Genomic DNA, 21535 nt, shown 5'->3' on the forward strand with positions numbered 1-21535 from the left:
AATTAGAGAAATTGATCAATTATATGGATTTATCTCATCGTGAGACAGTCTCAAGTTATACAAGATGAATTGTTGAAGTATTGAAATTTCATTAGCTTTTTTAAAAATAAAAATAAAAATAGGTGTACCGAAAGGATAACAACTTTAAACCAAAATGAGTTGGAAGACTAGATTTTAATTCAAAATTAAGGTCTTTGCCTAGTCAAAGTGGGAAAATCGCCCTAATAACTGATATCTAGATTTGAATAAACTACAGGAGTATTCTCACTGTTTGAGGGATCCTGAAGGCTGAAATTAAAATGATGAATGGGTGATGCATATGACTTCTCGCATGGATCGCCCTCATAAGCCTAAATAAGTGTGGCTGGCGACTAGTAATGAGTCAATGTCTCGAAGTATTTGCTTGTGTTGAGGAATTTAGAACATCATCTTAAGGTAATAATCAATGTAGAATTGTAGATGCCCATGCATTTCATTCGACTAGTAAAGCATATATGCCACTGTGAGCGCATGAAGTCATAAATGTGTGCTATTAGTTTCATCTACAAAAAGCAATTTAGTTAGCATTTATAAGCTCAATAATAGTTATATCAATTATGTTAAACACAAAAAAGTAAAATTCACCATAGTAATCCATCGGTCCATCGATCTCTTCCCTCAAAACTATGAAATTTTCATATCTCTCCCGCGCTTGAATGTATCTCCGATGATGCGCAACCAATTCATTGTAGACTTCCAAAACCTACGATTAATTGTTCTCGTGCAGCTTATTATGGTCTTTTGGCCTGCCGCATACCATTTTGTCGCATAACTTGTTCAGGGTTGTGGTACTCTACCACATCAAAGATACGGTGTTTTTGCTCGCCAATCATCATCGTCACCCTTATCCGCTAAATACAAATCATATATCATCTACAAGATATAGCAATTATGTTAATCACGAAATGAAACAAATAGTTAATAATGTTAGAATAATCTATTTAAGGCAAACAGATATTTCTCCATATATTTGATATATATTTAGGGCACAAAATATTCTGTATATTTTCCTTATTTTAGGTAACTTCTCCTGTATATATAGCATGCAATGTATATTGAAATGAATGAATAAACACAGTAATTCAAACCCTACAATTGGTTTATTCCCTTTATTATGGTATCAGAGCCAAGACGTTTCTGAGGAGAAATCGTCTAAGCGGCTTCATCATCTACCGAGAAATTAAACCTCACCTGAAAAAATGGAGTCAAAAGACACCATAATCATGCCAGACCAACCAGTAACAATGGGGCAACTATTGCAACTATTCTCACAGTTAAACACCAATAAATCACCTCCACTGCCATCTGAAACACCCACAAGCACCACCACAATTTCGATTCCCACATTCTCAATATCAGAAAAGTTAACTCACCAGAATTACACCATGTGGTCCAGGTTGATGCAATTAGCCCTAAGTGGTCGAGATCGGCTCAATCATATCATCGCTGACCCACCACCACAAACAGACCAAGAGTACAGCCAATGGACCAGGCGAGATTCAGTGGTTATTTCATGGATAATCGAAAGCATTCACCCGGATTTAGTTAACCAATTTATCGATTTCTCAACCGCAAAGACTCTTTGGAAAGGAATCGAAACCGTATATAGCAGTGGAACTGCCGGTCTCCAAATTTTTTACCTCACTGTCAAAGCCAATAAAATCGAACAACAAACCGACACATTGGAAAAATATTATAGCAAATTAATAACTCTGTGGAAGGAAATCGATAGGAGGCAACCAAACCCGATGAAAGACCCAGAAGACAAAATTATTTACAATCAATTAACCCAAAAAAATCGATTGTATCAATTTCTTGCAGGGGTAAATGAAACGTTCGACAAAGAGAGAAGAGATCTCCTCCTCCAAGATCCTTTACCCACTGCAGAGGAGGCATATGCTTTCATAAGGAGGGAGATAATGAGAAGGGGAATCATGAAAAAGGAGCCCTCATCGGAGTTAGAATCATCGGGCTCAGGGGGCGTTTTTGCTGTCAGAGGGAGATCGGAGAGATCTTACCGGAAAAACGATGAAAGGAGCCATCTTCAATGTACCCACTGTGGTGGGATGAGACACACGAAAAGTGAGTGCTTCAAGCTTGTGGGATACCCGGATTGGTGGCCAGACACGAGGAAGAAAAGGGAAAAAATGGCCGGTCAACTTTCCGATCAGTCAAGATCTGGAAGAGCAGCGATGGTTTTAGGCACCGGTACAAAATCAGACGAAAGCATGGCAGCCATGGTTCAAAACTCAGAAGGATATGAAGGTAACAGAGAAAGGCGAAAACTGAGAGAGAAAGAAGAAGGAAGTGACCCTTCAAATGAAGGTCACCCAGGTTTTAAAGGGATATGGAAGGGCGACGTGGCCTCCTATCTTCCACCCGTTTTTTCTTTTGCTTGCAAAAATAATTTGTCAAATTGGACTAACGAGTGGATTCTTGATTGCGGAGCTACGGACACGATGTCTTATGATCAAAATGATTTTTTAAATCATGACCGACCGGAAAAAAAATCTCATTGACTGCTAATGGGGAAGAAATTAAAGTCATGAGTGCTGGAACTATTAATGTGTCAAAACATTTAACCTTGAATAATTGTCTCTTTGTTCCTAATCTCTCACATAAATTATTGTCCGTTAGTCACCTTACAAGGGAGCTCAATTGCACTGTGCTCATAAAATCTGATTGTTGTGTTGTGCAGGATGTTCAGATGGGCAAGATTATTGGGCGTGGTATTGAAAAAGGTGGTCTGTACTACTTGGAAACGACGGTTCAACAAGGCAATGCAGTTCTTGCTCACGGGTCACGGGAGAAACAACTGTGGACTTGGCATCGTAGACTTGGACATCCATCTTTAGGGTATCTTGAGAAACTTTTTCCCACTTTAGCTAGATTAAATTTGGATTTTAAATGTGAGACATGTATTCTAGCAAAAAGTCATAAACACTCGTACCCTAGTAATTTGAATAAATCCAGTTTACCATTTATGATTGTTCATTCAGATGTTTGGGGACCCGCACCTATTTGTGGAATGCATGGTTTTCTTTATTATATTGTGTTTAATGATGATTGTACTCGAATGAGCTGGATTTATTTTCTTAAACACAAATCTGAGGTGTTTGAAGTGTTTGTTAATTTTTATCACATGATATGCACCCAATTCCAAACCCAACTCCGTATCTTAAGAACTGATAATGGGCGTGAATATGTTAACACAGAGATGCACAAATTCTTCGCTAGTAAAGGCATTATTCACCAAACTTCATGTCCAGATACACCTCAACAAAATGGTGTAGCCGAACGGAAAAACAGAACCTTATTAGAGATAACCCGTGCCATAATGCTTGAATCCCATGTTCCTACCACCCATTGGCATGATGCTATTTCCACTGCTACCTACCTCACTAACCGTCTTCCCACAAAAGCCTTAAACTATAGAACCCCCTTAGAAACCCTTCAAAAATACCTACCCATACCTTCCTCACATTCCTTACCCCCCCGGATCTTTGGGTGCACTGTCTATGTTCACTGTCCGAAAAGAATACGAAGTAAACTTGAACCAAGGGCTATTAAGTGTGTTTTCTTGGGCTATGGAAGAAACCAGAAAGGGTATAGGTGCTATGATCCGAAAAATCAACGTCTGTATACCACGATGGATTGTGACTTCTCTGAATCCGAATACTACTACACCCATCCTCGATGTCAGGGGGAGATACAAAGTGACGATCTCAGATGGTTAACTCGTTCATGGATGTTAAAACCAGACCCACAAGAGCAATTAGGCAATGCTACCGAACTGTCTTCTCAAGTTGTGCACCCCATACCACATCCAGTTACGTCTGAACATCAGGTTAGTTCTTTACTTGAGCAAGATGAGATGTGTGATGCTGATATTGTTGATATTACTAGTGAAACTGTGGAAACAGGGGAAGAACAGACAGATGAACCTCAAGGGTACATGCTTCCACCTCGTTCAACTCGAGGTGTACCTCCTAGAAGGTATGATCTAGATTATGAGGCTAAGAGGTCAAGATATCCGATTGAGCCGATCGAGAAGGGAAACATGTCACAGTGTGCTCTAGCTTTCAATACCGCCATCTATGCAACCAAACTCCCACAAAATGTTGATGAAGCTATGCAGGATGGTAAATGGAGGAAGGCTATGGAAGAAGAGATTGGCGCCCTACAGAAAAATGAAACATGGGAGAAATGCATTCTACCAAAGGAAAAGAAGATAGTGGGATGTAAATGGGTGTATACAGTGAAATATAAAGCAGATGGATCCATCGAACGACACAAAGCCAGACTTGTGGCGAAAGGGTATACACAGACATATGGAGTTGATTATTCAGAGACATTCTCCCCAGTTGCTAAGTTGGATACTATCAGAGTCCTATTCTCTATAGCAGCAAATCTTGATTGGCCTCTTCATCAATTCGATGTAAAAAACGCCTTCCTTCATGGGGAACTAAAAGAAGAAGTCTACATGCAAGCTCCTCCAGGTTTCTCAGGAGAATTCGGTAAAAATGAAGGATGCAGATTACGAAAAGCATTATATGGGTTAAAACAATCACCCCGAGCATGGTTTGGCAGATTCACTTCAGCAATGAAGAAATTTGGGTATAAACAGAGTAACTCCGATCATACACTCTTTCTGAAGAAGAACGGAAGTAAGATAACTTGCCTTATCATCTATGTAGATGACATGATCATTACAGGGGACGACAGAGATGAGATCAAAGTCCTAAAAGACAAATTGTTCCAGGAATTCGAAATGAAAGATCTATGAAGGCTCAAGTATTTTTTGGGGATTGAAGTCCTAAGGTCTAACAGGGGCATCTTTATATCCCAAAGGAAGTATGTGCTGGATCTACTAACTGAAGCAGGTATGTTAGATTGTAAACCTATTGAAACACCAATAATGATCAACCATGGGTTACAAATTCTTGAAGATGGGGAACCAACAAACTGTGCACAGTACTAGAAACTAGTGGGGAAACTGATATACCTAGCTCATACAAGACCTGACATAGCTTACGCAGTTGGAGTTGTAAGTCGATCTATGCACCGACCTCAGATACAGCATATGGAAGCAGTAATCAGGATCTTGAGATATTTGAAAGGAACTCCAGGAAGAGGGGTTCTATACCAGAAGAATGGTCACCTTGATGTAGTTGCTTATACTGATGCAGATTGGGCAGGTGACAGAGATGATAGGAAATCAACATCAGGTTATTTCACTCTAGTAGGTGGAAATCTCGTGACATGGAGGAGCAAGAAACAAAAGGTTGTCGCCTTATCGAGTGCTGAAGCTGAATTCCGGGGGATTGCCAAAGGAGTTACTGAAGTCTTATGGTTAAGGAGACTTCTTACTGAGCTTGGCTTTATGCCCATGAAGAGCTATGTGTTGTATTGTGATAATCAGGCTGCCATCAACATCTCAGAGAACCCGGTACAACATGATCGCACGAAACATGTCGAGATCGACAGACACTTCATAAAGGAAAAGTTGGAAGATGAAACCATTAGACTGCCCCATGTTCGCTCAGAGGATCAGTTGGCAGATATCCTCACTAAAGCAGTAGCAGCCCAGTCTTTCGAGAGTGTTCTACGCAAGTTGGGTGTTGGTGACCCTACGACCCAACTTGAGGGGGAGTGTTAGAATAATCTATTTAAGGCAAACAGATATTTCTCCATATATTTGATATATATTTAGGGCACAAAATATTCTGTATATTTTCCTTATTTTAGGTAACTTCTCCTGTATATATAGCTTGCAATGTATATTGAAATGAATGAATAAACACAGTAATTCAAACCCTACAATTGGTTTATTCCCTTTATTAAATAACATTAAAGTACCCACTCACTAACCAAACGAGCAAGTACGATGGCAAAAGAAATGGATAAAGGAGGGTGGGCGGTGGGCGATGGATGGTGACGGAAGTACAATGAAGCGAAGGAAGGAAATAGTTTCTTACCAAAAAAAAAAAGCTTTTTTCCCTTCCTTATTTTGTTTATTTTTTTTTATTTTCTTTAAAAAAAATTTTTTTAAAAGATGACAGGCAGTCTCTAGGAAAAACAGGCAGTCTCTTGAAAGACTGTTTTTCCTAGAGACGACTCTCAAGAGCCCAACCCATTAAATTTCATTAAAAAAAATTGCTATCGAGTTAATTTCATTTTAAAAAAACTGTTTTCAGGTTCAAAAACTCAAGCGTGTGAAAAGAAATGTGAAAGGTAATTGTCCATCTTCCTCTTCCCCATGTTTATTACTTCCTCGAAATGAAGAAATCAGTTTTTTCATCTCCCTTGTACAAGCTTCGGTTGTACCATCATTGTTTGCTCCTCAAATCATCTAACAATGAAAGATTTAATGTTATGCGAATACAATGTTCTGATTTTTTTTAAATTAAATTTCATCAATGGTGGAAAACAGTGATGTTGAAGAAGACAACAATGTCTACCATTTGGAGAACGGTAATAAAAATAATTGTGGTTATAAATTCATATATTTAGGGATATAACCAAAGATAATTGGCATTATTACTATGAACATTTGACATTAGATTGACTGAACAAAACTTTTTCTAAAAGGGTTTGGAGTTTTAATTTTGAACATTTGGTAGTGTAATTATACGTAATTGGTATTATAATTATGCATGTTTGCTTGTATGATCATATATAGTCATACGTATAAAAAATGTGTTCAAACTCCAACTTGAACATATAACCCCAACTAAAGAATGTTATAACCCCATCGAATAATGTTATACTCTCAACTACATTATGTATGTTATAGCCCCAACTAAAAAATGATATAACTTACACTAAACAATGTTATACTCCCAACTATACATCAACCTATGTCAAATGTTCATAGTTATAATATCAATTATATTTGGTTATATCCCCAAATATATGATTTATAACCGCAATTGCTTTCATTGCCTTCTCCCAAACAGTACACATTGTTATCTTCTTCAACATCATTGTTTCCACCATTGATGAAGCTTAGTTTTTTTAAAAAAAAAAAATTTGTACATTTATAATTACGATCATTTTCAACAAATAAAATCTTAAATTTTCATACCTTTCAAAACAATCAAATTCCCACATTAAATATTCCATTGCAATATGATTTGAGAAGAAACCCAAAATGGTATACTTGAAGATGAAGAGGAAGAAAATCAACCCCAAATGATATACTTGAAGAGGAAGAGGAAGAAAATCAATATCAGAGAAAAAAGAGAAAGGAATTAAAAGAATCATAAATAGAAGTTGTACAATTATTGAGAAAAAGAAGTTTTAAAAATGGAAAAAAGAGAGTAATTAATTGTATTTGATTTTTTTTAATTTTAAAAATAGGTCTGCCCAAAATAAAATGTCTCTATAAGAGACGGTCTTCATTAAGAATTGGTGAAAAGATAAAATTATAAAAAATGAAAACATAATACGTGGCCTTATTTAAACAAATGAACCAACTTATTTAATAGGTTAGAATTTATTTAAATCTTAAAAAAAAAGGAAAAATTGTTGTAAGTAATTCAATCTATTTTTCATTACCTGCCAATATTTTCACCTTTGAAATTTTGTTAATAATACAACCTTTGCTTTCAGTTTGTTGCCAATGGACCATTCAAAAAATGACTTGCTATATCAGGTTACCTCTCATCTTCTTTCTTCTTTATAATAATCCAATCTATTTCCATCATCGGACAATAATCCCACCTTTAAAATTTTTTGATATTATCCAACATTTACTTTATGTTTGTTGCCAATGGACCTTTCAAAAAGCTAAATGAAATTGCTATTATTTCCCAAGCTTATGAAGTTGATCATTGCATAGATAGTAATTGTCTTTACATACATATCCCATCAACTAGGGGTGTTCAAAAATTCTGATTCGCTTGACTCGACTCGACAACCCGCTGACCCACATCCTAAATGGCGGGTTAATTTTTTAAAAAATAATTTAATATGGGTCGGGAACTCAACCTGTCTTAACCGGGTTGGGTCATGGGCCACAAAATACATTGAGTCTGATACCCGCCGACCCGTTATGTATTATATTTATCAAGTTGAAATTTACATGTTAAAATTTTATAATGAATATAATTATAAAAAATCAAGAATAGTCGTATGTTTTTCATTTTCCTTCAAAGTATACTATCCTTTCAAATCAATGGCAAAGAGAAATTGAGTATTTTAAAAATCGTAGATTGTTTGATGATAATTGAAAAGAAAATGTGTTAAATAAATTGTAAGAGACTTAACATGTATGGATGAGATATGTTGGATTATTATAAACTAGTGGCAAAGAGAAATTGAGTTTTTAGCTTCTTAAAGGGTCCATTGGCAACAAAATGAAAACAAAGGTTGGATTATTAAAAAAATCAAAAATAAGATTATTGGCAGGTAATGGGAAATAGGTTGGATTATTATAAAGAATGAAGAAGATGAGAGATAACCTGATATAACAAGTCATTTTCTAAATGTCAATTGGCAACAAACTAAAAGCAAAGATTAAATTATTAAAAAAATTTTAAAACGTGGAATTATTGGCAGGTAATAGAAAATAAGTATAACAATTTAAAAAAAAAATGCAAAGATTGAACAATCCTACAACATAGAATAAATTAAAATCTCACATTTAATAAACAATCACCTAAACTATGACATTTCACATTTAGAATTAAATAAATTTTTCATTAAAAAAATAAAATGACTCCAATAATTCTCATCTCATGCGAATTTGCAAACATCCTTCAAAGTTAAATGGAAATTGTAAATAATAAATCAATTTTTATTCAATTTGCTGAAAACAAATTAAACTATTGTTTATTTTTTAATAAATCACGTATTCGGTTTAATTGTTAAAAATAAATTCAACTATCGTTTATTTTCTAATTATTGATTTATAAAGAAGTTTGAAAGATATTTACAAAAAAAAAAAATCAACTTATTTTTAAGGGAAATTCCACGTGATAGCATCCAATTTTCATGAAACGTCAGTGGTAACACTTTTGTAAGATTTTTCCACATTGTAGCATCCAATTTATGCACTATCTAACTGCCGTAGTATTTTCCGTTAAATTCTTGTTAATTTCCGTTTAATTCATTATTTTGTAAGATTTTTCCACATGGTAGCATTTAGTTTTTGCTCTCAAATGTTTAATTCACCATTTTGACTTTTAATTCACCGATTAATTTATCAACGCCGTTAAATGTTGTAACAATTAAGTAAATATGTATTAGTGCTTGGAATGCACGTTTTAAACTTATGAAATGCACGTTTTGAGCTTATAAAATGCATCTTTTGAATTATTTATTAGAGTTTGTAATGCACCTATTAAACTTTATAATGCCAATAATTTGAATGAAAATAAAATTGTTACAACATTTAAGTGCATTAGTAAATTAATCGGTGAATTAAAAGTAAAAATGGTGAATTAAACATTTGAGAGCAAAAATTGGATGCTATTATGTGGAAAAAAATCTTACAAAACAATGAATTAAACAAAAATTATCAAAACTTTAACGGAAAATGCTACAGCAGTTAGATAGTGCATAAATTGAAAAAAAATCTTATAAAAATATTACCAATGAACCACTAGCATTTTATGAAAACTGAATGTTAACCCGTGGAATTTTCAACAAGAGTAATAAATGAGTTTATTTAAAAGTAAATAATACTCCCATAGTCCCATGTAAATTTATTGGTTTATCATTAACAATTCAGCCAAAGTTAAAGTACTTAAATCCTCTTTCGTTTGGGCAATTAGAACATAGAAGAATTCAAATTACTAGGGTTTAAGTATCGCAGAGAAAAATGGCGTCCTCAATGTTCCGATCTTTAAGAAGATCAACATCTCTCATAAGCTTACCAACATCATCTTCTTCACTTACTCACATTTCTTCGCCTTCTTCAACACCTTCTTCGCTCAAAACTTGTGGCTGTGTACTGTTGCAGAACTCAGGCTATGCAAAAGCAGCTAACTACAATGGAAATGAAGATAACCAAAGAAGGGATAAAGAAGAAGAATATAGTGAAGTACCCACTGAAGGAATTAGTAGACCCTTATCTGAAATCCTTAAACAACTCAATAAAAAAGTCCCCGATTCTCTCATAAAAATTCGCAATGAGGATAATGGATTTGCTCTCAAATATATTCCCTGGTAATTTCTAATTTTTCGTGGTTGGGAGTTCATAATTTGGCCTTTCTCTGTTCTTGAGCGTTCTTCCATTACGTATACATTCGAGGAGAAATTTGAATAATGTTTATAACATATATATAATACATAAATTGTTTGTGATTGGGAGTTCGCAATTTACAGCTTTTTATGCCTGAATTTGATCTCATAAGAAAAATGTTATTGGGGTATTTTAATTTTTTAAATCAGGGCTTTTCAGAGTATTTCAAAAGTTTGGTGCTTAATTTCCTGCATATTTGGTGTTTTACAGGCATATTGTGAATCGAATTTTGAACTTACATGCTCCAGGTATTTTACAAGGCGTTTTTGATGTTATATAGGTGAATTTCCTTTTTGATTACTCACTTTTGCTGTATTTTCATGCTTGTCAGAATGGTCTGGTGAAGTACGGAATGTCATATACTCGGCTGATGGCAAGTCTGTAACTGTTGTTTATCGTGTTACACTCCATGGAACCGATGCTGAGGTACACCTTTTTACTAATTACCTTGCTCCTTATTGCTGAGTGTTTATATGAATTTGATTAGAATGTTTGGTACTTAAACGTCCTGTTTGATTATTGGGATCAAATGATGGAATCATGGAAATACTAATGAATTTATAATCTAATTTTGTTAAGAACATTACTTGACAGTCTTTATAGTTATAATTTTTTTTTTGTTCATGAAACTTATCCTATTCGTTCCCCGATTGGAAGGTAGTATTGGGTGTTAATTGCGAGAAAAGCGTGTTTGAGAATGAGAGTTTTATTACCGTGGAAATAACATTGCTTATTTCATCAAAATTAACCCTAAATCTCATATAGCATATATTAATAAAATTAATACTATATCTCATATCCATTATCTTGCATGGGGTTGCAAATGCAATTCCATCTTCAAAAAATGTTTACAAATATGTCTGAAGCAAGCAAGGATCGATATTGTGATCAATATGTATTGATGATATGCACAAATCTCGTCTTTGTTGTGACATGACTAGTAAATACTAAATATGATAATTTTGTGTTATGCGTGTTTTTGTGTCCCTGTTTCTTATGTGTTAGTATTACGAATAAAATTGCGCAACCCTATACTTCTCCCGTCGATTACTACCGTTCAACAACATTAACCAAAGGGGTGTAATAGCTTTGTAGAGAACATTTCCTATTCTATCTAATCGTGTTTTCTTGGAACTACCAAATTGTTCTTCTCCTTAGAATCTAATTAATGCCACAAAATAATTCTTCATGATGAATGGTACTTTCTTAGTACATTCCTGGTTATGATCATTCATCATTCTATACTACTTACCTTTTAACAGTTATTTAACTTGTAGTGTGAAACAAATTATTACCTTTATCACCAAATAATACGCCATATTTATACTTTTGTTCGTTCCTAAATATCTGGTTTCCATTATTTCAATGCAGCCAAAGATTTATTGTATTTGGTGTCGAATTATAATAGACTATAATAAAATGGTTTATCATATCATGTCTACTTTTATTTATGTGAACTTCCACATGATGTTTGCCACCAATGGTCAATCGAAATTAGCCTTTTTGTTAGTGTTTTCACTTACAAGGGTAGGGTAATGTTGCATCACATGCTTGCCACCAAGGATCAATCGGAGTTAACCTCGTTGTTAGTGTTTTCACTGACAAGGGTAAGGTTGTATACATCAGAGTTCAGACCCCCTAAAACCTCACCCTAGGTGAGAACCATTTAATGGTATTAGGATAATGGATTGTTATTTCGAAATGATGCTAAGTTTGTGTTTTCTTGAAAGAATTTGTTGAACTTCTACATTGGAATGGGGAAGTTTTTTGCGTTCTATTGTTCAAGGTTTTTTACTGTTGCAATCCAGATAGAGGAGAGTTGTGGTCAGTCCAGGAGACTTAATTATGAAGTGTGTTCAACTTTTGCGCATGAGTATTTTTGCCCGTCACAAGCACAGTCGAGGATGGTTAGTGTGGGTCAGTAATAACGATAATGTATTATATTGTCACATTCCTGAGCATCAATCATTTAATAATTCTTTTATCTGAACCCATTTTGGGATGAAGGCTAAGAAGAAGATTACCAAATATTGATCCTATCTTTACAAATTCACTATAAGTCAAATGTAGCATTTTATATTGTGATGGAGGACCTTATCATGCAGGTTATTACCACAAAACAAATGTTGCTTTTTATTTTTCTGACATGCTAAATTATATTGTGTAGCTGTGTATTTTCTTTTTGAGCTTGTGAATTGTTAAGCTAGTTGCCTCATTTGTAGATTATTTTTCACATTGACCCTTTAAATGAATTACTTGTTTGGTGGAAAGAAAAGGAGTATGGAAGATAGAATAAAGTTGCAGCATCGGTAGGTGGGTTTCATATTGACCCTTTCAGCCTAAGTTTCTTTCATTTGGGAAAGGGAAACAGTGGGAGGGTAATTACTTGACGAAGATGGTACTTGAGACTCTTGCTTAAATCACTAGGCAGATTGTTGGCTTGTTGTTTTTATAGAGATCTAAAGGAGTCTTGAACGGTCATACTCTATGTCTTCTACTCACTTCCTGTGTTGTGTATTGGAGTTATCAGACTCTGAGACGATTTTAAGTAACATAGCATGAACATGTAATGAAAAATGTAGATTTTCTGGTGACAGAGATAATCCAATACTTGAAGGTCAAATTGACACTGCTAAAGTGCTAATTGCAAAGTACAATGACAATTTACCATATAATTAATTTTTTTGGAGTGATTAATATTTTTTGGAGTAATCAATTCTTTTTCAAACAAAATCATTCTGATGTTTTTCTATTTACACATGGTTCTGAAAAGTTATGTTCCACAGTATGATTGTAATTTGTTACTGACATAAGTTACTCTTCTGCTTCAATTTTCTTCAACAAAAGATCTATAGGGAATCAACAGGAACTGCTTCAGTGGTAGTGGTAGGGAAAGGCTATGGAGATGCTGTTCAGCAGGCTGAAGGAATGGCATTTCGTCGAGCATGTGCACGCTTGGGACTCGGACTTCATCTCTACCATGAAGATTTGTCATAGCGTAGTTCCACCATCATAATCCGAATGACCATATCTGTTCAATGTAAAGCTCATATAGGTTTTTAAGTTGCCCCATTTTGTATCTATCTGGTCGTACTCACCTATCATTTGTGGGTGATATTTTCCACATTGGCCAGTGCCAGGGGATAAACTCGATCTAGGACCATTATCGGTCTCTCTAGTTTATGTATGATAGAATTGATGATCGTATTGCTGTATATGTGGTATTTGGTAGTGCTTGGTGTGCCTCTACCCTTGCTGGCGTGCTACACATTTATGAAGAGGTGTAAATTATATGGGACTTTCAGTTTGCTGTGTGCCTGTCGGCCAAGTATCGATTACTATTGTTGTTGTTGATGTTGGCTTCATGCTTCTTTGCACGTCCTAGCCTTCTCGCCCCTAAACGCCTCAAATATGACATAATCGTGTAATTGGTATTTTTTGTTGCTTGGTGTTTTCTCTTGTGCGAATTGTCGTTTGTTCTACGATGTATATGTCCCTTTTGAAGGAAAATTTTTGGAACAATGAAAACATTTATCTGTTGGTGTTTGGCATGCTACTCATCTTTCTCTTGAGAATAAACATTGCGAAAAGCATGGGATGGTGATGGGATGGACATTTGGTTATCGATCATTAAGGTGTACTCTTGACAAATATTCTTCAAAGTTCGAATTATTTATGGTTAATCAATAGTTATAATTATCGTAGGAAAATCAAATTTATTTTAGATAATTTTTCCTTTTGATTCTCATGTTAATTTATACATGAGACTCAATCACGTTTTGATTTAGTTGTATTTAGTTTTACCTACGTCACCGAATAATTGAGTCAATTATAATACGTTAATAATTGATAATATAGTTCAACTCGAGTTTTTAGTTAATTCAATTCAAATTTAGTCAGATGAACTTTAGATAAAAGTTTAGTTTAGATTAATACAATTTGAGTTTATATATAAGTTTGATTATCTGAACATTATTTATGGTTCAGGTCATCATTTGAGTTGGTTAAACATCATGTCCATTAAGATGACTTAAAATTAATTTTTTTTTTTTGGCTAATCCTAGAATCACTAATGCAAATGTTAGATTTTTGAAATTAATCACCAATATTTTTCGTTAAAGTTTTTGATAATACTTCCTATATCTTCCCGCTAGAAATTCCCTATTTCTGCGCTTGTTCGTCTTAGATTTTTCTACTCTCTTGCAAAATGATGAAACTAGCCAACCTTTTCAAGTCCAGGTTTGCTATCTACTCGAATTTTGCTTAATTTCCGCTTTACTATTGTTCATCGTCGCTATTATACTTTTTTTCTTTGATTTTTTATCCTCTCATTTTGATTCAACTTTTCAATATGGTTTCTACCCAATTGTCTACTTCCATTAGGGTTTTTTGATTTTTCTTTCTTCGTGACGTTGCTTTGTAATTTACCATGTTTCTGTTTTCATGGAACTGAAAGTATTTTTCTGTTTCCTGTGAGCATTGATATGCAATTTAGGATTCTTGCTAGTATGTAAATTTTTTGCGAGTGATGGTGCTTGCTATAGGACTCTATCTTTCCAAAAAAAAAGTGAATGAAAAGGGTACGAAGTGAAAAAACTTTTTCATTTGGTGTTTTTTATGATGGAAATAATGTTCTTTTGGTTTAATGTTCATAGGATGATGGTAATGGTTGAACGGTGTTATTTTTTTGATTGTTGGAAAAATGGGTTTAGATTGATGTTAAATCTTTATCTGTTTCATGTGATTGTTGTTAAAAGTGCACTTAATCCAGACTTGAGTGTCATTGTTTGTTCGTTGGTGGTTAATTATTGTACTTGAGTCAATAATGGCCGAATAGGTTGATGTTAGTTTGGTTAATAGCTGTGATTTATGATTAGTGTTTATGTTAGCCAAGGGGTTTAACAGCTCCGAGTTGTAGCTTCTGGGCGCCTAGTCTGTGCGTCTGAGGCGATTAGTGTAGAAAAGTTGAGCACTTGTAGGAAACCATAGTCTGTGATAGGTTGTGGCTTATGGCACCTACTAGGGTTGTTTTACTAGGATTGTTTTTAAACGTAGTTTAAAGTTTAGTCTGACTTAACTAGGGGTTTTTTACTATTTAAACCCAATATTGTGCCGATAAACACAAATCAAAGAATTTTGATGAATATTTGTTGCTAAAGGTTGAATGTGAGTTTTAGAAAATCGCGTAGCGTTGCTAGCAAAAAATCGTGTGAGGAAGAATTTGAGGGGTGCTCGATTGGCTAAATACAAACAAATTACAAGTCATCACTCATCGATTCTAGGCTCAATTGAGAGTTGTAAGAAGAGGCCAATTCGAGAGCAAATCTACTTTGATTGAATTGAACCCTGAAATCAGTTTTATTGAGTGAACTTTGAGACCAATTTTCATACTATCCCTGAATGTGTTGAGAGTTGAATTTTCTGTGTTGTTTCCTTCAACCTTGAAGGGCAATTTGCCATTCCTAAAAGGGTAAATTGTAAAAAATAAACCAATCTTTGCTCGATTCGCTTAAATATAAACTCAACTATTGTTTATTTTTAAATAAACTCACCTATTTTGTATAATTGTTGAAAATAAACTCAACTATTGTTTTTTCTCAATTCTTGACTTACAAAAATGTTTTGAAAAAGGTTATAAACTATATGTGAATTTATTTTTAGCAAATATACTTAATAGGTGGGTTTATTTAAAAAAAATAATAGTTGAGTTTATTTTTAGTAGATCAAGCAAAGGTGGGTTTATTATTGACTATTTACCCTTCCTAAAATTGAAGAAATTGATTTGATTTTCAATTAGTTCAACTGATTGGAATGCTTATAACTTCTACCTTTTTTAATGAATCTATACTAGACATTTTTAAACAGGTTTTAGAATTTAGATGTTTATACACCAAATAATTTGAAGGTTGGGTGGAGGGGGAGACTAAGACAAAAATAGATTTTGCAATTTGTTCATACCCTCTTCTTGAGATGCAAATATTGTATTATTGACCTATTTTTATAACCATATAAGAGTGAAGAAACAATTTTTTTCATTCTCAATTAAAAAGAGTAAAAAGAGCCCTTGGCACTTTTCAAGGCTCCATTTGTCGTAATGTGGTGCTCTTATTGTTGAGGATGCTAATGTAGGATATCAGTTTTAATATTTCAGCAAGTTGGTGAATTTATTTTTGTTTTTGGAAAACAAGGAGCATTATTTCCAGGAAACTCAATCATTATAATTCTACCCAAGATGTCTTCCGTTCACATTCACATGCTTTGATGAGCCATGCTAACATTTCTACAGTTGGACAGAAGGCTTTTACCAATGGTAAACGCAGTGTTGAATGATTTTTTTCCTGTAGAATTCTGCTGTATGTTACTGAGCTATTATGCTTTCCCACACCTTTGGGATGTGTCTTTCTTCTATTATGCAGAACGGATTTATGCAGGATACTCTGTGTACAAGGGCAAAACCGCATTCTCTGCTGAACCAGTTCCACCAGAATTTATTAAAGTTGATGTATGGACATAATATGCTAACCTACCTTTTATGTATTATTGCTACTTTTATAGTTAGATTTGCATGACTTTTTTCTTGTGTGCAGTCTGGTATCAGAATTAAGCGTCAGGGTTATATAATGTTATCATTTTCGCCTTCTGTAGGAGAGCGCAAGTATGATTGGCAGAAGAAGCAGGTAAAAGTTGTTTGCTCCACCTGTCTATTAATATTTTACTTTTGGGCTTATACATCTAATACTTATATATCTAATACACAACACCATTAACACTATATATTATATGTAGTTGACATTTCATACTAAAGCCAACCTTTTACTTGATGTTCCTTGAGTTTGAAATGGATCATAATTTAGAATGTTCTATAATGGTTGAATTAATGCGCTCTACGTACTAGCTCCTTGTCGTTTAAGGTTTATCTTACTTGATAAACAAATTTGAATTTTCTGCACTCGTGGATGTTTCAATCCTGATAATATATATATAGGATATATCTCCCATCGCGGCATCATCTAGATTCTATGTTACTCAGACATGATCTATGCTACACAGACACGATTATACGTGTCCGATATAGGTATACTTTACGTGGCACTACATGATTGCTTTGTCCATTGGGGAACCTCCCCATCTTATCAACCTGCACATGTTTAGGGAGAGTTTGTGCAATGGGTGAGTGCGCATTTGCCTCCTTAAATGCATATATATGCCCGTTGATGATGCTTTTAAATGCCAATTAGTAGGTCATTGCTAATTAACTTTAATTGTGAAATATTGTTTGGATAAGCAGACAATTCAATACATTTTTGCCTATGGTTTATGGATCATATTGTATAACTTTGTTCTCATATTAGTTATTTGAATGCAAGGTATGTATCTACTATTCATTTTATCCTCTGAATGTTGATGCTATCCTTGAACCTGTAGCATGTTACCTCAACTTTAAGTGATTGATGTCTAGTATATGTTTTACCATCTTATACGCCACACATTTACATTTATATTTATCGGCTTAGGAGCTTACTTTGTTGGTTATTATTTTCTTTCAGAGGTTTGCTTTGTCAGCCACTGAAGTTGGTTCACTGATTGCTTTGGGGCCTGCTGGTTCTTGTGAATTCTTTCATGATCCTGCTATGAAGACAAGGTAAAGTTTTTGCAACTTTTGTAACATTAATTCTGTTTACATAATTCCTTCTTCAAAAATACTCCTTGTTTTGCTTATATTCATCTTAGCAATGCTGGCCAAGTGCGAAAGAGCTTATCAATTAAGGCAAATCCAGAGGGTACTGGCTACTTCTTTAGTTTGAGTAAGTCTAAATTTTTCTTCTTTTTTCATATTTTCACTTTTACAAGTTTGGGTTAGGCGTTCAGCGGTACATTCACACCTTATTGCCTTTTTTATTCCCTTTTCTTGGAGGTTAAACATCAATATAGGTTTTTCTATAGCTTAATGGTATTGATTTGCAGAAATATTGTCATATAAGGTTCTCATGTTTCTATAAATGGTAGTTTATATGTTTTTCAAGTGCTTATACATAAGGTATTTAGAACAAATTTCCCTTCTCAACTGCATTAGCCCACTGAATTCTTCCTTTAAGTTACTTTGCTTGCATCAATGTGATAGAAAAGCGCTTCTTAGTCTTTTGATCATTTTTGTTTTGCCTCTTTCTAGATGTTGTCAATAACACCCTGAAGACCAATGAGCGTTTGACTCTCCCTGTCTCAAGTGCTGAATTTGCTGTCATGCGCACGTCATTTAGTGTATGAGATCCTGTACCCTCTCTTTTTATTTTTATGCACTTTTTTTTCATTTAATTTTGTTTGGGGAGCAAGGGTAACTGGGTAAGTAGTGGATCCTTTGTATACTTGATTCATGAAATTTTGTTTGGTTGAGTACTAGATCCATTATATACTTTTGATGTTCTAACAGAATGTTACAAATTACTAATTTCTCATTCTAATGTTCTTGCTTCTTGTATTCTTATTAAGTTCAAATGATATTTAACAATAACATGGTGATTGATATTTGCACATTAAAAGTATGGATCATAATTACATGAATGATTAGATGAATGACCATTAACAATTCTTATCGGTTGTCACCTCTGTATGCTTTTTTTCTGTTCCTGCTCATTGTTTGCTTTCATGTGAGGCAGTGTGATTTGTACATTGAAGGCCTATTTAATGTTCTATTTTGACCTTTTTAGGATACCAAATGCTTGTGTTACTCAAATTAAATTTGAGGATGTACTCAGAATATCTATAGCCTGTGATATATAAATGTTGAATGTCTAGGACCTTTCACGTTTGCCATCCTGATGTGTCCATGAATGCCCTAGTCATTCCCTCATCTTTGGTTTTGTACTCAAATTTTCCAAACATCCCCATTCTAGCCTTCTGGGGGCATCACTTAAACGTGGTATGCTCGATACTTACTTTTGAATGTGCTTCATTTGGGATTGGTCTATATCTTGGCTATATAAATTAATAATAAAAGAAAACAAGAAATAACTAAAAGCTTTGCCACTTTTGGGGATTTCAGTCTTATATCACATATAAATGACTAGAGAATGTCGTGGTGTGTGGTAGGCTGTAGTTTGTACTCGTTAATTCATTGCCTTGCTATATCAAGTTGCAGCATCTATGTGATGAATTGGGTCAATGGTTTAAGGGCATTATTTACATTTTACTGGTTCAGGTCTTGGCAGGTGTACTACAATCTAGTATGTTGGAACATTGAATTATCGGCATATCTTCTTGACTTGTTCCCTTCTTTAATATGGTTTGTTTTTGTAGTATGCATTGCCCCACATTATGGGTTGGGATCGATACTCGAGCCAGCATCGTCGTTATGAAGAGGGGACTATAATGAAAGGTGGCGAGAAAACTCTGCATTCAGAATGGAGTAGATGAACCGGACACTCTACAGAGATGAGTGAGGCAGATTTGGTATTTTGATCTTATGTGAACAATTCCAATCAGATTTTCGTAGTGTGAAGGCGGTCTTTTGAAATACTAGAAACAAAACAAGACTTTGCAGGAAGATCCTAAGATGCCTGTTTATTTGTGTACTGTACTTAATTTCCTTGCCTATTACGATGGGACTCGTACCATCGTACGTGGCTGCTTTCTCGGCTCCTTGACTGAGTTTTGACACCTTTGTGTATGTAATGTGCGATTTAGTGTGTTCTAAACCTCTAATTCCAGATTTTGTTAAACTCATAACGGATGTGTGTTGTGTGTTAGGATGGGTATGAAAATGGTCGACATGAGTTCTTTTAATTGACATTCGACTGTGAACTGTGTGTACTCGGTCTTGACCAGGCCACAGCGCGTCTGGCTATCATATCTGTGCCTCTGGTTTTTGGTTAAGCATTGTTCTTGCTGCAATCTACGGTACTCGGTGGGCTAGTTTTCTGGATAATATTTGGCTATTTAAGGTTAACTAGTAACCACTATGATGATTATAACGGCCACTGGTTCAAACCAAACTAATTTGTCACTTTCAAGGTGAATGATGATTATAGGCAGCTAGGATAGAAATCCGTGCAATCCACGGATTTTTAAATACGTTAATATTTTGATGAAATTTTAGATTGTAAATTAAATTTTATATTTTTTTTTAAATTCAAACTTGTAATTATGGTAGTCTAATAATATAATTGATTGATTTTAATGATTAATTAATTGAATTTATGTCATTTTAGTTTTAAATAACAATTGATAGAAAATGGGGTTATTATGTACTTTAAGTAATTTTCTAAATTATTGTACAATTTTATATACCGTGTAATTTTGTTGTATGATTTTCTAAATTGTATAATTCCAATTACACTGGAATAAATGTAATTTATTCTGTAGCATAATTTTCTACGCGATATAATTTTAGAATTTTATTAGACAATATATAATGTTCTATACAGTACATTATATGTTTCCCGTTATAATTTTTTAAACAATGCATTTATATACAATTGTATAATTGGAATAATTGTGATTTATGGCATTCATTAATGCATGAGTTTTCTGAAATATAAATTTATAAAGATGGTAAGTGTAAAAAATGCAAATAAGTCAAATTTTATTAATACTAACCAATGAAAAAAATAAATAACATACTCACAATCAAACTTTCTTTTTGTCATTATACAGTAAAATTAATAAAATATATAATTTAAAGTAAATTTAACAGAATCAGATATTATTTTAGTCCTACTATAACACTTTTTCATATAAAGTTTTAGGATTGATTAAGGTGTCTTCATTTAGCCCTGTTATTTCCCTCAATTTATTTTGTACTCAAAAAACAAATTACAAATATATTCAAATGGGGTTTTCACACAATGCGATACAATATTGAAATTTAATATTGTTAGCTATGTGCATGTAAAAATTTAAAAAAATGTGATATTTGAAAACTACAATGAATTTAACAAGATTGTATTTGACTATATAATTTCTTATAAATCAATTAGAAAACTTGATATAAAGTTATGCACTGAATAATATAAAAAGTTCAAGTATTGGATTTAATTAAGATTTTAAAAAATACTACCTATCTCTTTAAATTAACATTTAGAAAATGATGTATGTTTTATAGGAAAAATGTGGATATTTAGTAATAAAAGAAGAAAGAGATTAAATTGTATGGATGTAATAATTTATATTTAAAAATATGAATGACGATAAAAGAAAGTGGTGAATCGTTATCCAAAAATAAAAATGATATAAAATGAGTGAGATGGACTA

The 21535-nt window shown here is 33.9% G+C and overlaps 3 protein-coding genes across 3 annotated transcripts; all 3 read left to right on the forward strand.

Annotated features, from left to right (window-relative positions):
• The first annotated feature begins 1238 nt into the window (after positions 1 to 1238).
• On the forward strand, positions 1239 to 2558 carry LOC130810894 (uncharacterized). The gene has a single exon (XM_057677018.1). It carries the CDS (start codon positions 1239 to 1241, stop codon positions 2556 to 2558), a length of 1320 nt encoding a protein of 439 aa, XP_057533001.1.
• A 7221-nt stretch (positions 2559 to 9779) lies between these two features.
• Positions 9780 to 13839, forward strand: LOC130810380 (DNA repair RAD52-like protein 1, mitochondrial). The gene is made up of 4 exons (XM_057676415.1): positions 9780 to 10212; positions 10499 to 10536; positions 10620 to 10714; positions 13136 to 13839. Exons 1-4 carry the CDS (start codon positions 9866 to 9868, stop codon positions 13283 to 13285), a joined length of 630 nt encoding a protein of 209 aa, XP_057532398.1. The 5' UTR covers positions 9780 to 9865; the 3' UTR covers positions 13286 to 13839.
• Positions 13840 to 14299: 460 nt separating this feature from the next.
• LOC130810379 (single-stranded DNA-binding protein WHY2, mitochondrial) lies at positions 14300 to 20068 on the forward strand. Its single transcript, XM_057676413.1, has 8 exons — positions 14300 to 14527; positions 16477 to 16598; positions 16705 to 16790; positions 16876 to 16965; positions 17836 to 17930; positions 18020 to 18093; positions 18459 to 18547; positions 19583 to 20068. The coding sequence occupies exons 1-8, from the start codon at positions 14496 to 14498 to the stop codon at positions 19697 to 19699; spliced, it is 705 nt and encodes a 234-aa protein (XP_057532396.1). The 5' UTR covers positions 14300 to 14495; the 3' UTR covers positions 19700 to 20068.
• Positions 20069 to 21535: the final 1467 nt, after the last annotated feature.

Source organism: Amaranthus tricolor, chromosome 4 (assembly GCF_026212465.1).
Source record: "Amaranthus tricolor cultivar Red isolate AtriRed21 chromosome 4, ASM2621246v1, whole genome shotgun sequence".
NCBI classification, from domain to species: Eukaryota; Viridiplantae; Streptophyta; class Magnoliopsida; order Caryophyllales; family Amaranthaceae; genus Amaranthus; species Amaranthus tricolor.